Below are 17,097 nucleotides of genomic sequence, written 5' to 3' on the forward strand. Positions count from 1 at the left end.
TGTCGGTCAGCCTTTCTTTCTTGTTGTGTTTTTTTTTTTTTAAGATTTATTTATTTATTTGACAGAGAGAGACACAGCCTGAGAGGGAACACAAGCAGGGGGGTGTGGGAGAGGGAGAAGCAGACTCCTCACCAAGCCGGGAGCCCGATGTGGGGCTCGATCCCAGGACCCTGGGATCATGACCTGAGCCGAAGGCAGAGGCCTAATTACTGAGCCACCCAGGGGCCCTGTTGGTCATCCTTTCTTATTGCCTGGAGTCTGTGCCTTGACTCGATATTCATGTCACAGCAATGTCTCTCACAAAAGGAATCCCAGGGGAAATTCCCAGTCACTGGTATTGATCTTTGATGGCTAAAATCTGGACATGAATGAAATAGGGACACCAAAGAAAATTATGTATGTCATAGTGAACGGTGCTTGGCTAACCCAGATGGAGGGAAAATCCCAAATTGTGAGGCCGTTGATTTAGGCTGATGGGATGAGAAAATAATTCTTTATCCATAAATGACTTTTATTGGGAGATTCAGGAGTAGTCTTTTAAAAAGCAGTGCTCTGTAGCTGCTTGATTCTAAGCTTGTATGGTGAATTTCCTCAAAGCAGTCATTTCTGTGGAGGAATCAGAAGTATATAGGCTGTTCAGTATGCTACACTCCAGGCTGAACCTTAAAAACAAAGGTAAATTGAACTCTACACCTAGCCCCAAATTCTGCTTCTTTCCCATAGGAAAATCATGTGAAGCTCCACCAGAACCCTTCAATGGCATGGTGCATATAAACACAGATACCCAGTTTGGATCAACAGTTCATTATTCTTGTAATGAAGGGTGAGTTGAGAGCACTATCGCTAGGATATGAGTTCCAGAACAATACTATCTCTGACCTAGTCTGACACAGGCAGACTAGACTATCACCTGCACTTCAACAAGTTAGCAATAAAGACTTCTGGGTAGAGATGGTAGCTTGAACATTGGCATATGGACAAAGGAATATAAAAAAGAAGTAGCAATCTCTATTTGTATTTTAATGAGGGGAGGGCACCAGGTTCCTGCTGAAGGTAATACATGTGAAACCTGGTAAGATATTCACTGGATAAAAAGGACCAGCCTGCTAAATGAGTAAAAGGAGAAATGCTAGTGGAACAATGCAGGCAACATTCTTAACTAAGATCAGCAAGTACTATAGCTGAGTTGGAGGACCTTGAAGTAGGGGTTGGAGAGGAAGTCTTAATGATGTAGTAGCTCTGGGAAATATAACTATTAACATGTACAACGAGCGGGAACATTCATGGAGTTCTTGCCCTCAACTCTTCCTTGGCACAGGGAACCATGCTAGATACTATTGCCTCAACGTAGAGGGAGCAGTTAAGGAATGTGTACTAACTTTCAGTTGCCACAATAAATTCAGAGAAAAAAATAGAATTTTATTGGATTAGAAAAGTAAATATATATGCATCAGACATATTTGGAAGCCATGAATAACACAAAGATAAAAAAATCACCACCCAGCATTCTACCACTCATCATAGTTAATATTTTGCTATGAGTTCTTCTAGGGTTTTTATCTGAAAATTCACATGTAACCCAGATGTCCATTGAGCTCAATTGCCCTTAGAAGGGAGAGCTGGTTAAATTGGACACAAGCATCAATGCCGTATCTGAAAATCATCAATTCTGCCCTCACCACCGCCCTCCTGCTCCCAAAAAGGACTTCTGATTTCTTAGTTCATCAGTCCTTCAAATGACTGTAGCCCCAGTCAACATCAATGACATTATCAAGACAGTGAAAAGAGAACCCACAGATTGGCAAAGAATATTTGTAAATCATTTCTCTAACAAGGATTTCATACACAGATTATATAAAGAAGTCCTGCAATTCAACAACAGAAATGCTTACAATGCAACTGAGAAAATGGGCAAAGGATTGGAATAGACGTTTCTCCAAAGAGGATATACAAATATCCAGGAAACACATGAACAGATACTAAATATTATTAGTCATTAAAAAAACACACATCAAACCTACTTCACATGTTATAGGATGGCTCTAATAATTTTTTTTTAATGAAAAATAAAAGTGTAAGGAGGATGTAGAGAAAATGGAACCCTTGTGGTTGCTAGTGGGCATGTGAACTCGTGCGGCCGCCGTGGGAAGCAGTTCAGTGATTCCAAAGTTACCCTGGAATTACCCAGTGACAGCAATTCCAATCCTAGGTATGTATTCAAACAGATTGAAAACAGAGACTCAGACAGATTTGGGTTTATCAGCTGTTCTACCTATTTTTAAGTATAACCTGATAAATTATATTTTTCCTACAAAATGACACATCTCACAGATGTTTTCAATTTCATTGGGATAGAGAAGACATATTTTTATAAAGTATTTTATAATGTGTACTTTATAAAATTTCCTCAATATCTATGCTTATAACTATTTTCTCATTCTTGTGTAAATCTGTAGAATTGTTATTTTGTGAAGTTACAATTGGCCAAGATTTGTTTGTTTTAATCAGCCTTTAAAGAAATTGCTCTTAGATTTACTTATCATTTCTATTCTATTTATTTAAAGAAACTGCTCTTAGATTTACTTATCATTTCTATTCTATTTATTTAAAGAAACTGCTCTTAGACTTACCATTTCTATTCTATTTTTCATACTTATTGATTTATTAATTCCTCAGACCAGCTTCCTTTATATGTTCATGTTTATAATCTTTAAAACATCAAAGTAAAATGTTGGGTTCATTTATTTGAATTTTTTTTTATCTTTTAAAAGATGTTTTTAATTAATTAATTTATTTATTTATTTATTTATTTGAGACAGAGAGAAAGAGAACAGGGGTTGGGGACAGAGGGACAGACAGACCCCCCACTTAGCACAGAGCCAGACGTGGGGCTCTATCCCAGGACCCTGAGATCATGACCTGAGCGAAAGTCAGATGTTTAACCAACTGAGACACCCAGGTGCCCCTGAAATTTTTCTTGTCAAATAACAAAAGTATTAAATGTTCTCTAAAGACAGTTTTGGCATTAGCACTCCAGAAATTTTCAAAGAGTAACATTTGCATCAGCATTTATAATGAAGGCACTGAATAATGTCAGGTTTATCACTACAGGCTGCTGAGGCCAATTGACATTCAAACTCTAACCTCAATATCTGTCATGTGAATTTGAACAGATTTGTTAAACTCTGTTTTCTCTCTTGTAAAATGGGGGCTAGGCATAATATTCACTTCAAAGCATTATTTTAAATACTAAGTAAGTGAATCTATGTCAAACACTTTGAAGAGTGGAGCACATGACTCGCTGATCATGTGTTATTCTTATCCTACAGGTAATCTGCAATGGCTGTTTTACTTTTGTCTTTGACCAAGATCCAAACTTTTGAATTTTGTATTTGTCCTGTGGTTATTAAATTGCTAGTGTTATTGTATTATAATGAGAGTGTATAGCTGTTTTGATTTTTCCTATGTGCAAATTTTTGGGGGTACACTCTGAGGAATGATATGTTACAACTTTTATAAATGGCTCCTAGAAAGAAAGCTTACATTCTCTGTAAGATACAAAGTTTAACACACAGCTGAATGTGCTGCAGAATCAAATCTGTGAGCTACTTTTAATCATTTGCAGCCTATTGAATGTCTCCATAGATTCCCTCTACTCCAAACTAGTTGAAAGTCCATGAACAAAATAGGAAGGACAGAAGTAGCACCATGTTCCAGCCGCTACATATCCCATCCCTGACCTTATGTAATAGCCTCTCTAATGTCTGTCTCAGCATGCTTCTGCACAGTGTGCATATTGCCTACAGGGAAGGGAATCTCATGGCTCTTCTTGATCAGTGGTTTAGCTTCATGGCCACCTGAATTCCTAATGTCCAGGGAAGCTAAGGAGTAGGCTTGAGTAAAAGAATTTCAGAGATATGGGAAATCCAGTCAGAAAAATTACAACATAATTGTTACTGGAGCATATTAGTGTTTCATAATACATTCAAAAATATTCCATTTTTTACAGCCATACATAGACTGGAACCTGCCTCACATTTTTTACTTCAATTCTCTAACTTAGTCATAGCGAACACATTAAGAGCAATGTCTATAGTCAAAAGTCAGGGAACATCCATGATCCTGTGCTCTTAAGACAACTGTTAAATGTATGATAGGAGAAAGGCAGAGGGAAATACACTACTGCTTCTCAAATTGTTTCTTTGAAGAAATTTTGAAGAGTAAATTTTTGTTGGCACATTTGAAAAGATTTTACAACATAGTTAATAAAAAAAAAAAACAAGCAACAATAAGTAAAACTCAATCACTACCTAAATATAAAAGTGACTCAATGTGTCTACAAAAGTATTCACTGCCATTGCTCTACCCACATAGTTCCCGTCACCTTTATGTCACTGATTTTGGAAGACCTGGTATATAAGTTAGGATTAGATTAAGCTGTAAAAGACAGAACAAACAAAATAACAGAGGCTTAAACAAGATAACATTTTACTTCTCTGTCAGGTTAAGAAGCAGGGGCAGTCCTTCAAGAAAACAGTAAAATGTACAAATCCAGGGCTAAGAGGTGGCTCCATGATCCACATTAACCTGGGATCCTTCCATTTGAGACTCTGTGTCATCACATGGTCCAACTCCAGCCAGCAAAGAGAAACAATGGAAGAAAGGAATACCCATTCCTTTAAAGACACTTTCCAGAAGTTTCACAAGACACTCTAGGTGCATCCCTGCAGCCAGAACTTGGTCACATGGCTATACACAACCGTAGGGAACCCTTAATGAAGGTGGCCAATGGCCCAGTTAAAAATACAGGGTTCCATCACTAATGAAAAAGAGGAAAGTAGATACTAGAGATACCAGTAGACTCTGCTACAAATGGTTACTGCCCTGATCACATGTCTTGGGTAATCAAGAAGCAAAGCTCTTAGCTGTTCCAGTAACTACTCACTATTATATGACATTACATTATACCCCTTACCTTTTTACTTCGTCAAGTTTAACCCTACTCTACATGGAATGTGTGAATAACTTAGTTGAATATCCTTTGTGACATTTCTTATAATAACAATATAGATACCTAATAAATAAAAAAGTAAGTGATGATGAAATGTTCCAATCTTCGTGACCTACTATGAATGATTTTATGGCACAATAGGTAAGTACTCCCACCTTTTACATTTGAGTCATCTTAGCAAAGCCATCATCCTATCCTTCACTCAACAGCTATTTTTTTAGTACCACGTGGTTGAAAGTCTCTAGGCAAGGTGCTAGAGAATATAAATATTTCAATAAGACATCTTCCCTGTTAATCCAGGAGCTTATCATTTCCCAGATGGAAGTACACATGGAGAGAATAGCTCTTGAGGTTCCATAAAGACAAGTACAATATGTCCCATGAAGAAGGGCATTATTGCATTCAGTGGTGAGGGACTAGCAATAAACATGGATGAAAGCGGTGAGAATGTAAACTTGTCCTTAGAAGTAAAGGATCAATTTGCAGATGGAGATGAGGTTTCTTTCCTTGACATCTCCTTTGTTTTAATCTGCCTGTAATTTGTAACATCTACCTGCAATTCTTTTCTCATGGTGATTTAAGTAGAAAATAAGTGTAGAGTATAATTTTCCATTCTTTGCTTCTAGGTATCGACTCATTGGCTCTCCTTTCGCAGTTTGTCTCCTCTTGGGCAGTACGGTCACTTGGGATAAGGAAGCACCTATGTGTGAGGGTGAGTTGAAGTGGTTTTTTTCCCACAATTCCCTCTGTTCCATCCAAATCTGCCCTGTGTTACAAAGAGGAAATCCAGTACATCTTGCAGGGAGTAGTCTCTCCGATATTCAAAAATTGGAGTCATGTGCTGCATAGTCCTCCAGGTGTTTCTTTATTTTAGGAGGTTATTTTCTGGAACTCAGGTAAGATTGCCTTCCTTTCCTAATTTGATAGTAAACACTTTCCAGGGTAAAAATTTTCCTCATGACTAAATTTAAAAGACAGTGAAAAAAATAAAATTTGTCTCTACCACCTCTTAATAGCGCATTATAAGCCCAAGAAGTAGATTACTCCCTTCCTTATTATTTGTACTCTGAAAAATGAAATAAGATCTCATAAATCTTAGTGATTGCCCTATGCCACAGGTCGTCTTGCACTTTATCCTTTCTTCAAATTCTTCCAGGTTCATGCCCTGGTTGTATTTGTTCTTTATTAGTTGACTCTGCATCTTTTCAGTGGGATGTTGTAAGGTGAACTTCCAAAACTCTGAGGAGCATGGATGAGTGATGGATTGCAAATTGGTAAAATATTAAGGCTGGAAGAAATCAGGATCACACACAGAATTGATGACAGTGAAAGTGGGCATAAACATCTGGAAGGCTTATGAGCAATATATACAAAAGCCTTAATGTAAATGCCCTTTCACCTAGTAATTCTATTTCCCAGAATTTATCCCAAGGAAATAATCATGGAATTTTCCCATGATTTTGGTCCACAGGCACTCAATGCAACAATATTTAGGACAGCAGAAAATGTTAAAAATCTAAATGCTCAGCACGATTGGAAAACAGCTAATGGAAGGAGTTTGATAAGTTTTGAAGAAAGGCAAAAAGTATGCCATAAGAAATTAGAGATTGAGATGCCTCACCCAAGTGGAAACAGATAGTGTATTTATGTTATCTACATGCCTGAATATTATTCAGCCACCAAATATGATACTGTAGAAAATATATTCGTAGCCACAGGAGCATATGAATACATACATATCTGAAACAATATACATTAAGTTGTTAAAAATCGTTCTTTTTGGACCATCATCATTTTCTTCTTTTTGCTTGTCCATATTTTATAAATTTTCCCTAAGAAATGTGTTCATTGTATTCACAAGTATTCATAAAAAGAAAATAACATTGGCTTTTAAAGATTCAAAGAAATGGATGAGGAGCCATATACAAGGTGCCTCCTTTACCTGCCAAAAATTTAAAATTCTCTGAAAAAAATTCAAAATAGGAAGATATCATCAATTACCGTATCAATTTTCCAGGGGGATGTCATATGATCTATCCTGGAAAATGTTTTGTGTGCACTCAGGAAGAATGTGTATTCTGCTGCTGTTGGATGGAATGTTCTGTATCTATCTGTCAAGTCCATTTGTTCTAGAGTATGGTTCAATTCCAATGTTTCCTTGTTAATTTTCTGTCTGAACTATACATTGTTCATACAGAGGAACTGAAGTTCCCTATTATTATTGTATAGTTGTCCATTTCTCCCTTTAGATCTCTGTGTATTTGCCTAATAGATTTAGCGCTTCGATGTTGGGTGTGTATATACTTACAATTATTATATCTTCTACATAGATTGGCCCTTTTATCACTTTATAATGACCTTCTTTGTCTCTTGTTATCATTGTTGGCATGAAGTCTATGTTGTCTTATATAAAGTATGGGTATTCCCACGTTCTTTTGATTTCCACTTGCATAGAATATCCTTCTCCATCCCTTCACGTTGAGCCTATGTGTGTCTTCAGAGCTGAAATGAATTTCCTGTGGGCAGCATGTAATTGGGTCTTATTTCTTATCAAATTCAACTACTCTGAATTCAGCTGAATCTGTGCCTTCAGCTACTCTGGGCCTTGTGATTGGTGAATTCATCCATTTGTATTTAGAGTAACTATTGCTACATAAGGACTTATTACTGCTATTGTATCATTTGCCTTCTGGTTGTCTTGTTCCTTCTTTGTTTCTTTTTCCTTCTGTTTCTATCTTTGCAAAAATGGTGATTTCCTAGGGTGATTTGGTCATCCACCTCATTTTTTATGTTTCATGACTCTAGATTTTTGCTTTGCGGTTACCACGTGGCTTACACAAAGCGTCTCATAGACAAACTTGGTCCTTTTTATGCTGATTAATGCCTTATCTTTTTGTGTTGTTGTTGGTATAACAAAATGTTGATTTATTTAATCCTTTTAAATCTGCAGTCTGAGTCAACCATTCAGTTACTTATGTCCTGATCAACCCAGATCACTGGTAAAATTACAGAATGCATATAGACTTTTGATATAAAAAAGGCAAATATAGACTCTAGTAGGGATCTGTTGTTTTTAGTTGCTCAACATCCACTATTCTTATAATGGCACCTGAGTTTCCTGTTCTCCTACTGTGGGTCCACGTGGTACACACCTAGTAATCAAGAGTAGTCCTTTTCTGTCCTGCTTCACAAATGTGTAATCCCAGGCAGACCAATGACAGTGGGGTCCTGGACTTAGCTGGAACTATTACGCAAGAAGCTCTCACTCCAGGGGGACCAGAAAGCTGGCAGAACATCAGTCTGGAGCCTCTGGTGGCCATCATTTTGCCTGAGCATGAAGCCAACTGAACCCCTCAAAAACAGAAAACCTTAAAACTACAACTGGGGCACTAGATCTTAAAGGTTCAAAACACCAGGGTCTTATCATTGTCAGATTATGATGTTATAACGCCATCTCTAAAAATAAATACACATTCATCCCAGAGTCTCCAAAATCATTTTAGACTCTAACCTCTTTCTAGGAAGTAGCAGACTGAAAGAGCATTTTTAGTAGTCTGACAAAAAACTGTCCATTATTCTCAACCATAAGAATTGAATGCAATGATTTAAAGAAAAATAGACATTATTGTTTACCTGATATATTCAGAATCATGTGGTTTCTAGGGATTAGAACTCGTCATGCTTGGAAAGGAACAGAAGACCGTCGCTGGGAAGCCCATCTCCTCATAAAAGACACCAAAACAGTATGCTTAGGATGATTAATATTAAGTATTGAACATAATACAGTTTTCCTTAGAGGAAACAATCTGAGTTTCTAAAGAGCATTCACTTCTGACATCTTGATTCCTGATTTCAGTGGCTGTACACTGTGTCTATGTGTGCCACACTCAGGACAAGGAAAGTCCCTGTCAAATAAGAAACTACTCTTCACACAGCAGTAACAGAACATATGCTCGCCTCCTCCAGTCTGAGGCATGCGGGGGCCACTCTCCACACAGAGAACACTGTTTGCCGCTGGTGGCTAATGTCTTGTCACTGTTAGGAACACCAGTAAGAGGAATACATCGTGAAGATCACTCAGCTTTCAACTTCTGGATATTAATACGTGGTAAAAGAAAAATCCGAAACTCAGCAAAACCATGACAGAGAAGTTCCCTGGTCATATACTCGAAGCCAACTTCACATTTTCTTTCGGGGCTTGTGACATACAGAACGAATGGCTAGGGAACGTTCTGGCAAAGTTGCAAACTTGCCCCTCTGAAGGAAAATCAGGAAATTAACCAGCCCTCCTAGTTTCAGAAGTTCAACCACGATATTCACGCACTGCCTGGCTTTGCCAAATGACGCCAAATGGCAGTTTCAAAACAGGTGGTGGCAGGGCTGTTGTAGCCAAGGAGGCTGGTACCTGGGCTTCGGGGAAACATCGTTTTTTGCACTGAATATGCAAAATGGGCTGTCCTCCGGTGGCATTTTTAGAGGAAATGGTCACTCGCCACAAGAAAAGCCACAAAAACGCTTTCACCTCTGGTTCAAAGTGGGCGAAGGGACCTGGCTTAAATCCATGAAAGGAGAGAGTAAACTGGGGCCAAACCAGCTGCTCCAGAGCCTTTTAAGTTCAAGTGCATCCAGCTGATTTATTCTTAGCATTCTCTTTGTCCTCTTCGTGTTTTCTCTGGAAGCCATGTCTTCTCTGGAGGTCTCTTGGGAGTCTGCAAAACGCCCCCGTTCCACATCACTTTTTCTGAAACATTCTCTGGGAAGCTTGGCTTCTCCTAGCAGAACCTGGATGACCCAGGCTTCCGGACCTGGCGGGCTTCAGAGCCCATAACGCCTTATCTTCATTCACCTATAAAGCTTCCAGCCTTCTACTCCTCCCCTTTTGTATTTTTGTTGTTAGTTTACTTCTTTTCATGCTTTGAAGTCATTGCGAAATTATAGTAGATACAGTTCTATTGAATGCTCTTTTCTGTGAGCTTTAATATTATAATTAGGTGGTTAACAATAGAGAGTTATGGTTTTCGGGTTTATTCTTCACGTTTGCTAGAGTACTCTGTATTTTCACTTGCTGTTATGTCACTTGCTGATGTCTTTTCATTTCAGCTGAAGACCTTCTTTCAACATTTCTTGTAAGGCAGGTCTCGCGATGGTGGTGGTGACCCTCCCTCAGTTTTTGATTTTCTGGGAAAGCCTTTATTTCTCCTTCACATCTGAAGGCTAATCTTGCTAGATAACGTATTGTTGGCTGGCCATTTTTCTTCCACCACTTTGAATATATCGTTCCTCATTTCTCCTTGATCATTGATTTTTGGCAGTTTCATTATAAGATATTTTGGGGAGGGTTGGGGCGCCTGGGTGGCTCAGTCGTTAAGCGTCTGCCTTCGGCTCAGGTCATGATCCCAGGGTCCTGGGATCGAGCCCCACATCGGGCTCCCTACTCAGCGGGAAGCCTGCTTCTCCCTCTTCCCCACTTGTGTTCCCTCTCTCACTGTGTCTCTCTCTGTCAAATAAATGAATAAAATCTTTTTTAAAAAAAGATATTTTGGGAGGGTCTTTTTGCAATGAGATAATAGGGTATTCTATTAGCTTCTTGACTTTATATGTTTCATTCCTTCCCCATATTAGGGAAGTTCTCAGCTACTATTTTTCTAAAGATACTTCTTGCTCCCTTCTCCCTCTCTTCTTCTTCTGGTGGACCCGTTGTCCTTATATTTGTTTTTCTCATATCTAATACCTCTCATAGGGTTTCATCACTTTTTAAAAATCTTAGTTCTCTCTCCTTTTCTGAGTTATCTCTAAATTTCTATCCTCCAGGTCACTAACCTATTCTTAATCTGATCTGTCCTATTTCCTAAACTCTCTAACCTATTCTTCATTGGATTCATTGAATTCGTCATCTCCAGAATTTCTGTCTGGTTTGTTGGTTTGTTTGTTTGTTTTAGAGAAATAGAAAACTTTATTGTGCATAAATAAAAGGGTGGTTTAGTTGTGTCTGGTTCTTTTTTTTGAATTTCAATCTCTTTGATAAAGAACTCTTTCTTTTTTTCAAAGTTTTATTTAAACTTTAGTTAGTTAACATACAGTGCAATATTGGTTTCAGGAGTAGAATCCAGTGATTCATCATTTATATATAACACCCTGTGCTCATCATAACAAGTGCCCTCCTTCATACCCATCACCCATCTATCCCATCCGCCACCAATCTCCCTCCCTCAACCCCCAGTTTGTTCTCTATCGTTAAGAGTCTATTATGGGGGACACCTGGGTGGCTCAGTTGGTTAAGCATCTGTCTTCGGCTCAGGTCATGATCCCTGGGTCTTGGGATCGAGCCCTGCATCGGGCTCCCTGCTCAGTGGGGAGTCTGTCTCTCCCCCTTCCCCAGCTCAGGCTCTCTCTCTCAAATAAATAAATAAAATCTTTAAAAAAAAAAAAAAGAGTTTCTTATGGTTTGTCTCCCTCTATCTCCTTGTTTGTTTGTTTCCCATACTATATGTTCATCTGTTTTGTTTCTTAAATTCCACATATGAATGAATTCATATGGTATTTGTCTTTCTCTGATTGACTTATTTCATTTAGTATAATACATTCTAGCTCCATCCACATGGTTGCAAATGGAAACATTTCATTCTTTTTGATGGCTGATAATATTCTATCATATATATATTTACATATATATATATACACCGCATCTTGGTAAAGAACTCTTTCTGTTCATTAATTTTATTCCCGAGTTCACCGAATTGCCTTTCTGAGTTTTCTTGTAGCTCACGGAATCTCTTCGTAACAGCTGTTTTGAATTCTTAATCACTTAGATTGCAACATTCCATGCCTTTGAGATCGATCACTTGCCATTAGATGTTCCTGTGATTTTTCAGTGTTTGACAAAATGTGTCTCTGCCGTCCCATTTGAAGTAGCACATACCTTTGTTTACTGCAGTTCAACATACTTGCAATTAGAAACCATTCCTTTGATTTCCAGAAGGTGGCGCTTTATAGCTCAAGTTTTTGGTTTCTCTGTACCTGCATTGGCTCTGGGCTGCACTGGGGAGCACTGGTTTTAAAAAAGCTGGTGTAGAAAAAGCTGAAGGCAGAGTTGGGGGAGGTGTGGGCTTAGTCCCTGTTACTTTGTGGGTGCCCACAACCTAACATGGGGCGGAATCCTCAAGTCAGGGTACTCCCAGAGTACCTCCTGCTGAAATCCCAAAGCTGATGGCCAGGGAACAGGTTCCTTCAATGCCCTTTGTTATTCTTGTTTGCCTCTCCCTCCCTTTCCTCTCTCCCCCAATCTTAGAGGTCCCGTCTCAGAAATCTGCGCAGCTGGAGAGAAATGGGTCCAGTCGATCACTCACCACTTCCGCTTTCTACCTGCTCCATTAGGGAGGTCTCTGGCCCTGAAGAGGGAGCTGGCTCCTCAAGATCCTCCTTCTCCGGGGCGCCTGGGTGGCTCAGTCGGTTAAGCAGCTGCCTTTGGCTTGGGTCATGATCCTGGGGTCTTGGGATAGAGCCCCATGTCTGGCTCCCTGCTCGTCGGAGAGCTTGCTTCTCCCTTTCCCTCTGTGTGCCGCTCTGCCTACTTGTGTTCTCTCTCTCTCTGTCAAATAAATAAATAAAATCTTAAAAAAAAAAAAAAAAAGATCCTCCTTCTCCTCTGCCTCCAATCTCCTCTCTGTCCTGCCTGGATGGGCGCCTGCTTCTCCCGTGAGGCTGACTGGACCTCTGCAAATTCTCTATCTGTGGTGCGTGTCCACCATGTTTGGCCTTCTCCAGTTTTGCTTTTTCCTCAGTTGCAGCAAATGGGGGTGGGGCGGTTCGCCCCATTCCTTTGGATTCCAACTCCCTTGGATCCACAGCAAGCCTCCGAGATACCATCCACTTATATTTTGAAACACAGGTGTGTAGAAATGTAATATACAGAACCACCTTCGTTCAGTTGTGAATCGCCCTTTTAATCTGGATTCTGTTAAAATATCTTGCTAGAAATCTATTTGGACATCTTACAGGATTGTGATGGAACTTTGTAAGAACATCCAATATGAATAAAACTCAGATATCCAGCAAACTCTACCTTCCTGAGACATATAAATCTGAAAGTAAATACATAAGTAAGCTTTAGATAAATACAAACACATAGATAAAATCCAGATATGAGAAGTCACTCACTGTTCGTTGTATGAAGGCCTTCACTTTGTTTATTCACACAATTCTGACAGGCTTGGGTATCTATTTCTAAATTCATATCAGATTCAAAGAATCAAATTAGTTTTAGGGAGAGAACTGCTAGAAACAGATACACTAAAAGCAGAAAGAAATGACAGCTGGTCACTTGGAAGGAAGAAAAAAACAAAAGAAGAAAAGAAAAAAAGGCTCCTAGAGCCACTTAATCTGGCTCTGAAGAGCCCGATAGGAATCAGTGTATTCTGAAGACACTATTGTGTATTTGGTATTGATACAGATGATAATGGTCTTGAATCATCAAGAAGCATTTACAGCTGCTGAAAACAATCGTCTATGTTTAATAAAGATTTACTAAGATTTCTTTGCAACTTCAGAGCTTTGAGGGCCAACCTCATCTGTCTTATACCGCCCGCGTCAACCCAGGACTGTCTTCATGCCAGACATCAAGCAGGCAAACAACAGCTGCTGAAAAACAAATCAGTTGCCTTTCCAATTGAATCTTAGCTACCTGGAGAGTCTTGGACTTTTGCAATAAACTGTAATTAAAGTCTCACTTCAGTTATTTCCTTCTCTGAAAAAGTCTTACATATTTAAATCCACCCACCTTAGTTGTGTTCTCAGGGCAAAAATACAGTCCCAGGGCACCATGGTTGTATGATCGTTTTGATTGAAACTCTAATGGAACCTAAAGCTCTTGCTTTCTTTCTAGAAATCTTTTGTCCACATCCTCCCTCTATCCTTAATGGGCACCACACCGGAACTTCTCAGGGAGACATTCCCTATGGAAAGGAAATTACTTACACGTGTGACCACCACCCAGCCAGAGGGATGACCTTCAACCTCATCGGGGAGAGCACCATCCACTGCACAAGTGACAGTCAAGGGAGGGGCATTTGGAGTGGCCCTGCTCCTCGCTGTGAACCTGCTGGTCCTGCAGGTCAGTGCACATTTCCCTATGCCCTATACAGATCATAGTATCTAGGCGAGAACCTCCCCATTTCTATGGGGACAGTCATTTTTGCTTGGGAACGTGGCCTTCTTGTAAAAGTCAGACACACAGAATTACCTGCCGGGCGAATAACAGCTGGGTTCTAGATGTGCCATGCTGTGTCCCAGTTGGTGGTACTCTGATGGCCCTTCCCGCTGGGGTGAGGAGTGTGGGATAGCGAGAAGAGGAGGGAGAGAATGGGGAGAATCAGTGAGGCCCAGACTTTATAGAGACTATTTTCCAACACTAAAAACGAATGCCAAAGAAAACACTCTGTGGTGCCATCTCTATTACAAGTTGTATTTCGGGGTGCCTGGGTGGCTCAGTCGTTTGAGTAGCTGATTCTTGATCTGGGCTCAGGTCTTGATCTCGGGGTTGGGGGTTCAGCCCTGCATTGGGCTCCCTGCTGGGTATGGAGCCTACTTAAAAAAAAAAAAAAAGTTGTATTTCTCTTGGATAGGTGGGTGTGCAGAGCAAAAAGCACATGTTGATGGTTTTATTTTACTTCAGACTTGATGCTGTGGAAATAACTGAAGAAACTCCGATGCAGGCATTTGTGTATTCCTTTTGTTCCTTCTAAGTGTTCTGCTCAGCCTGTGACTACATTTTGTTGACTCTTCCTCTCACTTTTAGCAACGGGAACTCAAGATGCCCTAGAGAAGTGGAGTTCAAGGTTGTGTTCTCTTTGTGCTCTCCTCTCCTAAAACTCCTTTCTTTTACATGTTAGTCTGGCATTAAATGACAGTAACTGACAATCGGGGGCTCATTTGTGGCTGTGATTGTCCACACAAGCTCTGTGCACCAGGGAAGACAGACAGCACTGAAGTGGTCATTTGTAGATCCTGGTGGTACCCCCGTCTGATGCAGTTTGTGGGTAGAGAATACAGGCGATTCTGATGAAAGGCAGAGAAGTCTCCATTAAGAGAGTCAGTCTTCCCACTGATCGGTAAATAAGTGGTGCCTTGAGACCTACCTGCCCTGGGTCTTCCTGTGTATCTAGTAGTCAAAGATGTTATTAGATATGTTGATGTATTTGTACTTCTTTGTTTAACTGAATGTCTTTTCTTGTGTTTTGGGGGAATCTTGTTCTTAGCATGCCCACCTCTGCCCAAGATCCACAATGGGCATTACATTGAAGGACATGCCTCTCCATATCTTCCTGGGATGACCGTCAACTACACCTGTGACCCAGGCTACTTGTTGGTGGGAAGAGCCTTCATATTCTGCACATACCAGGGAACCTGGAGCCAATTTGATCATTATTGCAAAGGTATTTCTTATTCTTGCTGGGTTTTTTAATGGAAAATGGATGCATGGAGCCGATAAGGCTGAGAGATCTTTCTGAGAAGATTGTGAAATGAGTGTCATTAGGGGGGCGAGAAAAGCAGGGAAGGAAAAAAAAAAAAAGATGAGAAGGAGGCTACCCAAGGATTCTCAGTTCTACCGAAGTAGTAGGAATAACTGATGGAATTTCCAGTAATACAGTCGACATCAAACACAAATTTAAAATGATTTGCAGGCTTTTAACTAATAATATATCTCAGCTCTGAAGGACCTCATAGGGTCACAAGTGGTCCTCACAAATACCTTAAATAAGAGGCTAGAAGCACACTTTTTTTGTGTGTGTGTGAGGAAAATTGAAGCATAGAGCAAGGTTGAGAGCAATTCATACCTGGAATTACTGAATATGGGTCCTTATTATAATTTCCAAGACCAAAGGTGAAGTGCTTATTTCATCTCTTCCCTAGAACAAGTGCCAAGACTTACTGCCTTTATTCCTGTCTGTGTTTGCATAAACTTAAAATCTTTTGTTGGTAATATTCTTAAAAACTACAAAATTTGGAATTAAAAATAATATTCTGTGACTAAGCATGGTACTGAGGTCTTTAATAAAAATTATTTGTGTTAGTCTCCAAAAGAGTCTGATGAGGTGGGATTATTCTTGCTATTCTACAGAAGAGGAAATTGAGAGAGAGCCCCAGTAACTAGTCCATGGTGCGTAGCTCTTGGGTGATGGGGCCAGCACTGGCCTCTGCCCAGCCCATGTTTTTAAACACTGCGCTATATTCTGTCTCCTTTCAAATGTGGTTCTTTGGACTTTGCACAACTGTAAGTTAGCAATTTGCTTTTTGTCTCTTTTCTTTTTAGAAAACTAAGCTAAGGCAGGGATGAGGTAGGAGGGACTTCAGACATGCCTGTGTCTCAAATGTTAAGGAGCAGTTAGTCCTATGGGCTGCCATGGTGGTTATAGGACCAAAGGTTCCTCCCCAACCTAAAAGTCTCAGAAGTCCTTGGCTAGCCACACTCTGATTTTAGATAGAGAAAAAATGAGGTCCTCTACAGAGAGGGTAAATGGCTCTCCTGTATTTATTTACAAGAATGGACTGCATAAACTGCAGAGTCCCTGTGTTTCTGCAGAAATAGGAACACTTACCCCTCCTTGCTTTAGTAGCATGGAGAAGTACAAAGATTCAGGGAATACTTCAAAGATTAAGTATTCAAATTAAGACTCTGGGAAGGTTCTTCTCCTGAAAATAAAAGGGTAATAGTCTATTCCCTTGGCAGCTACTTTCAAGTAAAATTCATTTTTGTCTTAATAACTGTCCTCTTGGAATGTGCTTTATAGCAGTCATTCTAGGTTTTGAGCATTAGCAAAATCAGCCAGGAACCTTATTAAAATTAGGATCTTAAGCGCCATTCCTAAGAACTCTGATTCTGACATTTTGAGCTGGAGTTTGGTCTACGTTTAACAAACCTATCAGTATATTCTGATGTAGGAAGACCACAGACCATACTTCGGGAAATACCACTTTACCTTATTGGTTCCTATACAGAAAAAAATAATTTAACCTCATGTTGGGATAATTACAATTAAAAAGCAGGCTTTGCTTGAAGTTGAAGAAGGTATTGATAGCTGGGCAGAGAA

At 39.7% G+C, this 17,097-nt stretch overlaps 1 protein-coding gene and 1 pseudogene across 1 annotated transcript; one reads left to right on the top strand and one right to left on the bottom strand.

Annotated features, from left to right (window-relative positions):
* Positions 1–578: 578 nt before the first annotated feature.
* On the top strand, positions 579–16,327 carry LOC123845679 (complement receptor type 1). Its single transcript, XM_064595520.1, has 6 exons — positions 579–675; positions 724–823; positions 5,638–5,723; positions 13,893–14,120; positions 15,265–15,441; positions 16,320–16,327. The coding sequence occupies exons 1-6, from the start codon at positions 579–581 to the stop codon at positions 16,325–16,327; spliced, it is 696 nt and encodes a 231-aa protein (XP_064451590.1).
* LOC123846072 (peroxisome biogenesis factor 2-like) lies at positions 8,826–9,869 on the bottom strand (annotated as a pseudogene).
* Positions 16,328–17,097: the final 770 nt, after the last annotated feature.

Source organism: Mirounga angustirostris, unplaced genomic scaffold (assembly GCF_029215605.1).
Source record: "Mirounga angustirostris isolate CCGP_5_RB_7025 unplaced genomic scaffold, mMirAng1.0.hap1 SCAF_6, whole genome shotgun sequence".
Taxonomy (NCBI): Eukaryota; Metazoa; Chordata; class Mammalia; order Carnivora; family Phocidae; genus Mirounga; species Mirounga angustirostris.

Excerpts from the sequence above, each read along its gene's own strand:
- LOC123845679 (XM_064595520.1), top strand. The coding sequence starts at position 579 with ATGGTGAATTTCCTCAAAGCAGTCATTTCTGTGGAGGAATCAGAAGTA. Across the intron at positions 824-5,637 it reads CATTATTCTTGTAATGAAGG|GTATCGACTCATTGGCTCTC; the intron begins GTGAGTTGAGAG and ends CTTTGCTTCTAG. Across the intron at positions 5,724-13,892 it reads GGAAGCACCTATGTGTGAGG|AAATCTTTTGTCCACATCCT; the intron begins GTGAGTTGAAGT and ends CTTTCTTTCTAG.